The 12,284-nt window shown below is 38.1% G+C and overlaps 1 protein-coding gene across 1 annotated transcript in view; it reads left to right on the forward strand.

Moving 5' to 3' along the window:
• LOC127570538 (cilia- and flagella-associated protein 69-like) overlaps positions 1–12,284 on the forward strand; it is a 71,173-nt gene that overhangs the window by 12,403 nt on the left and 46,486 nt on the right. Inside the window, exons 7-13 of the mRNA XM_052016191.1 lie at positions 1,981–2,057; positions 4,352–4,450; positions 4,594–4,746; positions 6,570–6,747; positions 8,186–8,309; positions 8,846–8,894; positions 10,651–10,772. Of these exons, the coding sequence (XP_051872151.1) occupies positions 1,981–2,057; positions 4,352–4,450; positions 4,594–4,746; positions 6,570–6,747; positions 8,186–8,309; positions 8,846–8,894; positions 10,651–10,772 (802 nt within the window). The remainder of the gene's footprint in view (positions 1–1,980; positions 2,058–4,351; positions 4,451–4,593; positions 4,747–6,569; positions 6,748–8,185; positions 8,310–8,845; positions 8,895–10,650; positions 10,773–12,284) is intronic.

A 12,284-nucleotide genomic window follows, 5' to 3' on the forward strand; every position in this document is an offset into this window, starting at 1 on the left:
GAAAAACAATGTTGAGCTGGAGGGCAGTGAGAAAAATAAATTAAATTTTACACTCTGTAAAAAAGATAATAAAACTAAAATATACCTGATCAACTTACTTGAAAAGAAGACAAGATGGGAAATAGTACAGACAACATTTTTCAAAAGCAGGATCCATGGGCCAAAACTATGCCTGTCTCTTTAAGGGACACATAGAATAATCCTTATTTCAGTCCAATTTGGCCAGTCCCTCAACTCCATCAATATCTGTATTGGTGATGCTTCAGGCATTAATACAGAATTCAAAAATGTTACATTTGCTCTTACTTTCACATGGTCCATCTGTGACTCTTCCTTTCTCTTTCTGGATTTCTCTGTTTCTATCTCAAGGGCTAGGTTAGTGATCAATATCCATTACAAGCCCACAGACTCCCATCACTAACTCAATCATACCTCCTCCCACCCTGCAGCCTATAAGGACTCCATTCCATTCTGACAGTTCCACTGTCTCTGTTATAGCTGCCCTGATGATCAGACATTCCACAAAGGTGTCTCTGGCATGTCTTCCTTTTTCCTTAACCATGGCTTCTCTTCTACCATAGTTAGCAGAGCCCTTGACTGAGTCTGATCTATTTTCCTTACATCTGTTCCCACCTTTCCTTCTGGCTACAGCTAGGATATGGTTTCCTGGTTCTCATCTCCTACCCACTAATCTCCACATTCAATGGGTTATCCTTAGCAATTTCCACATCTTCAGTAAGATTCCACCAGCAGGTACATCTCTTCCTCCCCTCCCTTTTCAGCTTTCTGGAGGGACCATTCCCTTCATAGTTCCTTGGTCTGCTCATTTACCTCCAACAAACCCTCCCTTCTCAAGGTATTTTCCCATGCAGCTGCAGGAAATGCAACACCTCATCCCTTCCCACCATCCAGTGATCCAAACAGTTCTTCTAGGTAAAGCAATGAATTTCTAGTCACTTCTTCCAATCTAGTCTATTGCATTTGCCACTCACAAAGTGGTCTCCTCTTCATTGTAGAAACCAATTCCAGATTGGATGACCACTTTGCAGAACACCTCTGTTCAGTCCATAAGGGCAACCAGTTGTCCCCTTCCCACTCTATTCTGGCCTATTTTTCTGTGGCCTCCTGCACTGTTCCAGTGAAGCAAAACTTTCAGCAGCAGCTCTGACCCGCATTTAAAACATTAACACATCTCTCAAACTGCTCTCATTAATCTATTAAGCAGAGCACACCATAAACCTGGACAACCCTGGCCTCACCTTATCAGAGATATTCTCTTTTTCCTGTCTGTACTGCCTCCACTGTTTCTGCAATTTAAGTCTAAATTTTTCTCACTCTTCTAGTGCCAATGAAAGGTCACTTACCTTAAATGGTAACTTTATTTTTCTTTCCACAGATATTGCCTGACCTGCTGAGTATTTCCAGCCTCTTCTGTTTTTCCAGTGTCTACAACATGTTGATTTTCAATTTTTCAAGAGTATATTGCCACATGGTGGCCAAATAGTCCAATTACAGCATGATAACCTGTATAAGTACTATTCACAGAGTGATAGAGAAATATCAGAATCAGAACCAGAATCAGGTTTATTATCACTGACATATGACATGAAATTTGTTGTTTTGTGGCAGCAGCACAGCACAGAAACAGGCGCTTTGGCCCACTGAGTTCACACTGACCATTAACCACCCATCTACACTAATCTTACATTAAATTCATTTTAGATGCATGTCAGTTTTCATAATGGGAAAAGTTGACAATTGAAATGTATGTATTAGTAAAACAATTTAGTATGACATATGCAATAGAGTCTGTGATGTTTTCAATGGTCATTAAAGGCATGTTTATAAGAAAAAACACAAGCTTTGTCATTGATTTAAAGGGTAAAAATATTAAATGAAGTACAATAACTGATGTTTACATTAGCTCAATTTTAAGTTTAAAACATTGTTTTCTGAAGTTGCTCTGCTTGTTTTCATCAGCTTACCTTTTCTCAAGGAGAAATCAACTGATGAATCTAACTTTGCCCAAGTTGTGTCTGAGTCTATTTCACAAATGGGTAAGTTAATACAAACAAGACCTGACTGCAGAAAAATGTATTTACGCATGTGTAAGCATTTACATGAGTACATATTGGTACTCTGAATAAATATTAATGATAGCAAAAAACAGTTTTTATTCTATCAAATCATTCCTTATCAATGTAACTTTCTTATCTCAAGAGGGTAGGCTGGTCAGTTAAAATTTCCAGGCATTATCACTTATCCTTAAAAAAAAATACCCTGGGATTTTCAGTGCATTAATCTCAGTGGTAATAAAAATGAGACAGGCTCTATTACAATAAGCTAGAAATTCTTGAATATGCTAGATGGTCACTGCAATGGCATGCTAATGACTTTGAGTGCTCCAATTTGGGTGTAACACATTTTTGGAGATGAAATGACTAAGATCTGGAGCAGGCAGGAGTGGGAGCAGGGAGAGGAATAGAGATAGCAGATCTGATTGTGATCTGGGGCAGAGCCAACAATCAGGTGGTTTGAACTTGGTAAGACAGGGTCCTTCATCTGAAGTCTTAGGTGATTAGTGGGTCACTGGGCAGGGGAAGGGGCTCAGGGGAGACTGGTGGATTAAGTTGGCTGGGGAAGAGGGACTGAGGATGCAAATGGTGAAGCAGTGGTACTACCGGGCAGGCTCCATCCTCATCCTTGATGGACAATAAGGAAATGTGGAGTCACAGTCTGGCTCTGTCAAAATCTAGCTGTCCTGGGAGTGCTTCTGGGACAATTTAGCCTAATTCCCACCTTAGTGTTGAAAGAGAAGTCTTTGCATGAGGAATAATGTCATTTGCTACATCAGACTTGCAAGAGCGACACACAGGAAAGTGGGTAGCTGAATTTCTGGTGTGACACAAAATAACCTGGAAATGGCTTTTACTGCATTTCAAAACATGGCAAGTCCATTTTCAGTCATGTGGTACTGTTTATTTCAGTGTTGCACAATCTAATTATTTGCAGCACAGAAGTATGTCATTCAGCTGCTTGTCCTCCACTCTTGCCACTTTCCTTCATTTAATCCCATCAACCTTTCCACTCTCACTCACAGTCATATTCAGCTTCTATACTATTTGATCAACTGCTCACAGATTGTAAAAAATTTCACATTCTGCCGTAGTTGTTTGACTTTCACTCACAGAATTTCATTTCTGTGTTCTGCCCAAATGATGGTCAATAACAAACAAAGGGACATCTTTACGGTAAAATGTGTTTCAGAAGCAATGCTTTGAAAGTGGATGAAGAGAAACTTTTGAAAACATTAGAACATAAGAAATGGCAGAAGGAGCAGCCAAATCAGCCCCTCGAGCCAGCTCTGCCATTCAATGAGATCATGGCTGATCCAGTCTTGGGTTCAACACCACTATGAACTCTCTCCCATACCCTTTATTTCCCTTGTTCAAGTACCAATCAGTCTCCTCCTTGTACATATTCAATTCTCTGTGGAGTACAGATGTACAAAGAGTCACAACTCAAAGAAAAGAAATTCTTCCTCATCTCCGACTTAAATGGGTGACCCTCTGTCCTGAAACTATGTTCCCTCTTTCTTGATATTCCCACTCAGGGAAACTTCCTTTCAATATCTACCCTGTCAATCTCAGAATCCTATATGTCTCAATAAGATCACCTCTCATTATACTATACTTGAATCAGTATAATCCCAAATCTGCTCAGTTTTTTTTCATACATCCAGCACTTCATCCCAGCAACTACTCTGCACTGTCCCCAGTACAAGAGTATCCTTCCTCCAGTATGGAGACCAAAATTGCATGCAGTACTCCAGGTTCTACCTCACCAGTCCACTATAAAGTTGCATCATAACTTCCCTCCTTGTATACTCAATACCCCTTGCAGTAAGGGCTAACATTCCATTAGCCTTCCTAATTACTTGTTGTACCTGCATGCTAATTTTTTTATGTTTCATCTATTTGGGTTAAAGCAGGAAAAGAATACATGGCCACTTTGGTGGATATAGTTAACGTTTGTTACTAATATTGCTCATCTTTGCCATAGTATATAACTGAGTTTAGTAACAAAGTAAGTTTTGGATGGGTGAAGGCTTTTGATCCATCTGGTCCCCACATGCATGTTATTCTTTGGCTCATGTCTAATATCCCAAAGGCAACTTTAGATTGGAATCTTTTCTAATATTTAATAACTGTGGAAACTAAGTATACCAAAGTATGTCCACCAAAACAGCCGCCTCTGGAGACTTAAGTACAGTCCTTTGAGGTCAGGAAATGATTTAGAATTAAAGAAAAGATTAATTTCTCAACAGTGATTCTGACTAACTTTCTGACAGGATATCTCCTGAGGATACCTAACAAAGAGATCCGATTGCAAATCTGTGACTCCATCATGAATCTGTTTTGTGAAGAGTCACCCAGAAGGGGAGTTGAAGGTATTGCATTTGTTTAAGTAACTTAATCCTGGTGTGCTTTGTTATTACATACCCCATTTACAATGTCTTTGAATTTGTGCAGTCTTAATTGGATGCAGAAATAGTTATTTTTAAAAGATTTTTGGTTCTTTATATTTTTCAAGGATTCTTTCCAACTAGTAAGACCTACAATATGGAAATGATTGAAGAGAGTGGAGTGGTAGAAACTTTGGTCATGGGTCTCACCCTAGTTGAAAACCAGCTGGAAGTAAAGTTAAGGATAATCAAGACCTTGCAATGTCTTTCTTCCTCCTCTGGTAGGTATTTACTAAACTATTTAAAGTTTTTGACCTAGCAATCAGGATGTATTTCCAGGACCAAGAGTGTTAATTCAATAAGTTCTGAAGGGGGCCATTACATACTTGCTGCCATTAGTTGATCACTAAGTTCTCAATGTGCTCCCATTGGCCAAGTGAACATCAACATGTCCTCATTTGACAGGCTGTCTGGATTCATTTGGCAAGCTGGTAACCTGGTCAGCTGGTAAGTTCTGTTGATTTTATTTGTTTTTTTTTCTAGCATTTTTTTTTGTAAGAATTTGTCTTCCCCGTGCCAAGAGCACTATAATGGATCCACTCCATAGGGGCCGCTAAGCTGGGTACTGGTCTATTTTGATATATGATATACATCCTGTGAAATTTCTTTGATGACAGTATCAGCTATATGTTCTATAATATGCAAGTTTATTTTACAGTATTTAATTTCTGCTCCTTTTCCAAATTTGATGAACTATGATTATACCTGTATAATACCCCTAAATCTAGTCATTGTAAGAGAGTACTTATGGCAGAATTAAATATCAGGGCAGATATAAAACAGAACTGTAGAAAAACTAGTTGTCTCCTATATCCAACACTTTATCACAAATTAATCAAAGTAATGGGGAAAATATAGGTCAATGTACATACATGGAATATCATTTTTCAATATTCAAAATTCACATTACATTTTGGACAATACATAATTCCCAGATATGAGATTTCATGAAAATAACAACCCTATTATGTCTCTCTTTGCAATAGATGGATGATATAGAGATTGGATTTAAGGAGTAAGAGCGTGAAGTATTGGATCTGATAACCATAACATTGATGGGGGGGGGGGGTTGCGGAGGAAACTATAAGTGGTCTATTGGTATTGGTATTGGTTTATTATTGTCACTTGTACCGAGGTACAGTGAAAAACTTGTCTTGCAAACTGATCATACAGGTCAATTCATTACACAGTGCAGTCACATTGAGTTAGTACAGAGTGCTTTGAGGTAGTACAGGTAAAAACAATAACAGTACAGAGTGAAGTGTCACAGAGTAAAGTGCAGTGCAATAAGGTGCAAGGTCACAACAAGGTAAATCGTGAGGTCATAGTCCATCTCACTGTATAAGGGAACTGTTCAATAGTCTTATCACAGTGGGGTAGAAGCTGTCCTTAAGTCTGGTGGTATGTGCCCTCAGGCTCCTGTATCTTCTACCTGATGGAAGAGGAGAGAAGAGAAAATGTCCCGGGTGGGTGGCGTCTTTGTTTATGCTGGCTGCTTCACCAAGACAACGAGAGGTAAAGACAGAGTCCAAGGAGGGGAGGCTGGTGTCCATGATGCTCTGGGCTGTGTCCACAACTCTCTGCAGTTTCTTGTGGTCCTGGGCAGAGCAGTTGCCGTACCAAGCCGTGATACATCCAGATAGGACGCTTTCTATGGTGCATCGGTAGAAGTTGGTGAGAGTCAAAGGGGACAAACCAAATTTCTTTAGCCTCCTGAGGAAGTAGAGGCGCTGGTGAGCTTTCTTGGCCATGGCATTGACATGATTTGACCAGGACAGGCTGTTGGTGGTGGTCACTCTCAGGAACTTGAAGCTGTCAACCCTCTCAACCTCAGCACCATTGATGTAGACAGGTGCATGTACACCACCCCTTTTCTTGAAGTCAGTGACCAGCTCTTTTATCTTTAAATGCGGATAATTTGCTAGGATCAGATAAAATCAATCAAATACCTGAGAGAGGAAATAGTGGTGCCCCTGATCAATATTTTCCAATCTATTGTTAGAATTTATTTACAATATCATTTGACTTGTCTTTCTGATTCCAGTGATGAACTGTAATCTGATGTTGAATGCACAAGCAGCAAACAAAATCTGCCGGTGTATGAATGATCCAGATCCATCTGGACAACTTTTGTTTTGGTCATCTGAGATCTTATGGACATTACTAGAAAAGGCTTCTAAAACGGAACTTGTTAATCAGCTGAGAGATTTTGAGTGTATCCAGTAAGTATTTACCACAAATTTAAATAGTAATTAAAATACTGATTCTTAGAGATGACTGAAATATTGTTTATTTGAAAACTGCATTATTTCCTTGTATTGGTCAATATGATCCAGTTTCAAATTAGGGTACAGTATTTGGAACGTTTTCAGCAGTGACATAAAAGCAAACATAACTTCATCATCAATAGGGACTAATAGGGACTACAGAAATCATGCCAGCAAATTTGAAAGTTAAGCAACATAAAAATTCAAAACAATAATTTCTATCATTTTTATATTGTAGGAAGCATTTAACAGGACACAGTAAAGTAAAAACAATATCTATTAGAGTGATAGTGGTTACTGGAAGCACAACATTATTCTTTGATTTAAAGATTATACAGCAGGATCATTGAGTCACACGGCACAGAAATAGGCCCTTCTGCCCACCACGTCCATGCTGACCATCAAGTATCCATCCATACTAATCCCTATATATGCACCATGCAGTTAGACGAGGAATATTACTTGAGATTATTTTTCCTAATATTTATATATAATTTCGTAAAATATTGAAGAAGATCTTAGTTAACCAAGTTTCTCTGTACCTTCCTGAATTTCATTGCTGATGTGGGCTTAAGCTAACAGTGGCATCTTCCACTACACAGACTGGGTGCTAACTGTCCCTGTACTCCCTATGGAGCCCACTGGGGCAGTACAAACTTCCACTGACTATGCAGCTTTCAGGCTGGGAAATCTCCTTGCTGAGCCTGCACTAGGTTTAAATTGGTGCCAGTACAGTGGCCTCATTGAAATTAATGGGGAAAATGGCTGCTGGTGAAATGGTGGGTAGATTTTTTTTTATTTGATTTAATTCTGTTTTAATATATATTTATTTGTCTTTAAATTTATACAATTGATTTTTGGGAGGTTTCATTAAAGAAAATCACTATTTTTATTTCTTTTAAATATTTCTAAATGTTCCTGGATGTTTTTGAATATGATAGGCATTCACAGACATTCAATCTCAGTGACAACTTTGACAGCTGGTGAGCCTTCATGCTAGTCTCATTGGTTATCAATGCCAATCTGTGAGAACAGTGGCTATTTACGCCGATTCCTGCACTGCACTGGGCGATGCCATTGTGCTTGGAACTGACCTTGGCACTAATCTGGAAGAAACAGTGCAATCCGAGGGCAGGTAACTGGCAATTCCAGGGTTAGCAGAATATTTGCTCTTATATTAGTGTACAAAAACTGCTGGAAACACTCAGCAGGTCAGGCAGCATCTGTGGAAAGAGAAAGAGTTAACTTTTCAGGTCAGAGGTGTTTTGTCAGAACTGGATTTTTCCAGCCTGACTTTGAATGTTTCCAACATTTTCTGTTTTTATTTCAGATTTCCAGCATCTGCAGTCTTTTTGATCTTCCAACATTAATTTACTTCATTTTTCATCTTCAGTGCATTGAAAGAAGCCTTTTTGAACAAAATGATAAATGGTTATCGCCATTCCGACCGCCAGCTGCGTAATGACTTGCTAGTAATAGCTACAATTCTGGCAGAGAATCCCTTGATTCCAATGGTTGTAAGTTTTATTGTCAATGCAACCATAGATTCATAGCATTCAGGTGTTTTTTTGTGAAATAGAGTAACCAAACATTTTCTTAAAACAGTCTGCTGGAGGAACTTAGCGGATGAAGCAGCATCTGTGGAGGCAAAGGGATAGTCAGTGTTTCGGGTTGAGACTCTGCATCAGGACTGCTTACAACATAGGTCTAACCAATTCCCCTCTATTAATAGTCTCCTCTGAGTCCTGATGCAGGATCTCTACCAAAACGTCGACTATCCCTTTGTGTCTACAGATGTTGATTGACATGCTGGGTTCTTCCAGCAGCTTCTTTTTGCTTTATATCCCAGCATCTGTAGTCTCTTGTGTCTCAAACATTTTATTAATATACTTAAAGTACATTTTGTAATTTGCTATTGTGATTTCTGTGATACAATAATTGATTAAACTACTTTATTTTGTTGACTATAATAACTCTTTTCACTGAAGTAATATAGATAAATGATTTGGTTAACCTTCCTAACATTTTTCATTCTACCATGTTTACATGATAGGAAACTGGCTTTACTAAGCAGCTGATCATGTTTGCGGTATTTCCTGAAGGTAAGATTTTTCTATTAATGAAAATTATCTGAAGAGCTGTATCCAGTTTCCATTGACTGATGCTTCATCCACTGCCCTTAATAATCCCAAGTTTCAGTAATGTCATTATATAAAAGAAAGAGTTAATCATCCCAGATTCCATAAAAAGCTTATGAAATGTTCCAATAATTTAATTTGTTCTTTCGTAGAGAGCAAATTCCCTGTGCCACTCACTAGTATCCCATTCTCTCCGTTTCTTTTCGTATTTCTTTTGAGTTTTAAGATTTTATTAGTTTTATTCTCCAAGTTTTTCTTGATGCTTTCTCTGTGTGAATTACAAAAGAATAAACTTTTTTTTTCCTCAGTACACCCTTTTAGCCATTGATTCCTGAAGTTCTCAGTTCTAGAAGCATGCCTAACAATGCTACTTGAAATAGGTGAGACTATTTAACTAAAATATATATGAGAAGGTGTGGCATCATATGACTGCTCAGTTTTTCATGTAAGTTCTGTTGGGAAGCAGGACATGAAGTGGATTACTTAAAGTAAATGATGTTAGACATTGCCACAGCCGCCTTTACAGGGATGAATCCTGAAACTGGTAGCCTTAAAGCTCTTCAGAACTCGAAGTAGGTAATGGAAATTTTCATGGACCACTTGGGAAGCAAAGCAGTTTCTGAAAGGATGCAGATCAAGAAGCCAAGGCTAATAAATAATCCAATAAAAATCTAGAATACATCAGGTATAGCTATACTTTAATAGGGCAGCATTTCAAAGTGAACCATGGGATGCACATCAGTGGGGAGATAAAATAAAGCTAAAGAAAATGTGCTGTTATAAAAAAATTGCTACTTTGGCAAAATTACCAAAATATTTAGTACGTTTAAAAGGTTTATTTTGCTTTCAAATTACTAGGCATTGAAACATTAAGTATAGTCCTTTTTCAGCTCCTCAGAAATAATTTTAACTTGATGATTCCTTTTTATTTAACCTCTGATCAGAATTATTTTCCCCTTTGACATACTGAAAGTTGTTCATAATTATTACATGGTAATGCATTTTTGTTTTCCTGCATTTTATAGAAATCCCAAAATGCATTCCAATTATAGTTACCAAAGAAAATGAGTTGTCCTCATTTTTAAAAAAGAGTTTTATTTGTTCATGGAACATGGCCATCATTGGCAAGGCCAATATTTGTTGCCCAACACCAATTACTTTGAGAACATGGTGATGAACTTGAACATGTTATTTCCATATCAGGTTGGCATGTTACTTGGAGAGGAAGTTGGAGATGGTGGTTTTCTTTGGATTTTGTTGCTTTCTGATGATGAAACCTTGAAGAGTAGCTGCAGTGCACCATGTATATGGTACACATTTCAACCTTATTTCCATATCCGGTGGAGGTAAAGGAATGGGTTCCAGTGAAATAGCTTGTTTTGTCTTGAATGGTGTTTAGTTCACTGCATTCTGTTGGAGCTGCACATCATACTCCTGAATTATGCCTTCCAGTGGTGGAAGGGCCTAATGGAGTGAGAGGCGAGTCACTGCCTACAGAATACTTAACCTTTTACTTGGTCTTGTGACCATTATTCCTCCCTTAGCCAACCCTGCCAAAGAGCAGATAAACTCATCACTTACCTGGTTAGGTATACCTTGCATTCTGCAATTGGATGCCTTCATAACAATTAGTGAACAATAGTTTAGGGGAATTCTGAGGAACAATAAGATGCAAAACAAATGCATTTTTTTGTTTAATTTGTATTTCCTCTTCTTTTAGTAAACACTCATAATCCATTGGTTCGTGGCCTGAAAATTTCCTCCAACCATGAAGACTTTGAAATGAAAAAACTATTTTTCCAATTGCTTGTTGCCTTGACTAATGATCTTGCTTCCATACAGGTAAAACGTTATTGCCTAGAAATTCACTGAACTCAATAGAATAAATTTCAAAAGCAGAATACAAAGTATTTTCATCACTATATAATGTGTTTAGTTCTACCAACCAGGAAGGAATTTCTAGAATAGAAAATGCAGGTACCAACGAACTGTATTGAACTTGCAAGCCACCATCAAAGCCACTAATTAATTTGAATTTTAAATCTACCAAGTCCATGGATGCAGCAATCCTTAATAGGAAATTGTTTTCCAGTTTCAGTTTTGAGCTTACAACAGAGAGGTATTAAGATTATACCATGGTGGCAAAATTTGACCAGCGATTTTGTTTTTGGTCCACTTCTTTTACATGTTGAAATTGTTATCTCTTCCTATTTCTAATATCAAAGCCAAGAATATGAACCCACATCCAGTTGAAATATGGTGTGAATCCACACACTATTTTGTATGCCATGCCAATGATGCTTGTCTTTACCCCTGTATCAACCTTATGGCTTTTGACAAATTCCCCAAGTACAAGGCAGACATTAGAAACTGGATTAAGTTAACTTTTCCCCCATTGTCATGCTGACAAAACAAAAGTACCCACAGCATCTTAGTGTTTAACTTGACCTATCACCCAGCTGCCACTTCATGAAATTATGGACCAATGCTTCACAGGTGGTGGCAATTCAGGCCAATGTGCTTGTAACAGCTTTTAAAAAGAACTATCTAATTAGTCTTCCTTCCCTCACCTGACTATCTGGCAATCAACCCCTCCTCACTTGATCTGCCTATCTCTTGCCAGCTCTTGGCCCACACACCCCCCCCCCCCCCCACCACACCTCTTTGTACTGGCTAGTTCTCCTATATTCTTTCAGTCCAGATCAAGGATCTTGATGCAAAACATCAACTGTCCACTTCCCTCTACAGATGCCAAGTTCCTCCGGCAGCTTGTTTTTTGCTAATTTGTCCCTCTTCCCTGCGCTTTCCCTATTGCCCAGTTTTTTCCCCAATTCAAATATTTATCCATTTCCATTTGAAAATTATTATTTAATGTGCTTTTACAATTATCTCACCATCTGTCCCAAACATACATTTTTTCAAACCAATCACTTTAAAACTTTTACAAGCATCTGCAGTTTTTTTGCTTTACAATTTTATATATGTATGCTTTTTCAAAAGCCATCTCAATTTGCCTTGCAACCAAAGACTTTTGTATGCACACCCCCAGTTGTCTCTGCGCCTGCTTTAAAATTGTGCCATTTAGTTCATTTTACCATTATTTTTACCTGTTCAAAAATATAAAGAGGGGAAAAGTTAGGAATACAGTCTAGTCAGTTTGGGGTCAGGGATATGGAAACTTTTAGAGACATTCACGATAAGGAAACTTTATGACATCAAATTGGGTTGCACTGAATTGAACCTGGAAAAATGTGGTATATTAACTGAAAGCCAGCATTTGTTTATTGAAGACAAATCATATTTAACTACTTTGATTGAAATCTTTGGAGTAGCAGAGAAGGTGATATAGGGATG

Source organism: Pristis pectinata, chromosome 5 (assembly GCF_009764475.1).
Source record: "Pristis pectinata isolate sPriPec2 chromosome 5, sPriPec2.1.pri, whole genome shotgun sequence".
Taxonomy (NCBI): Eukaryota; Metazoa; Chordata; class Chondrichthyes; order Rhinopristiformes; family Pristidae; genus Pristis; species Pristis pectinata.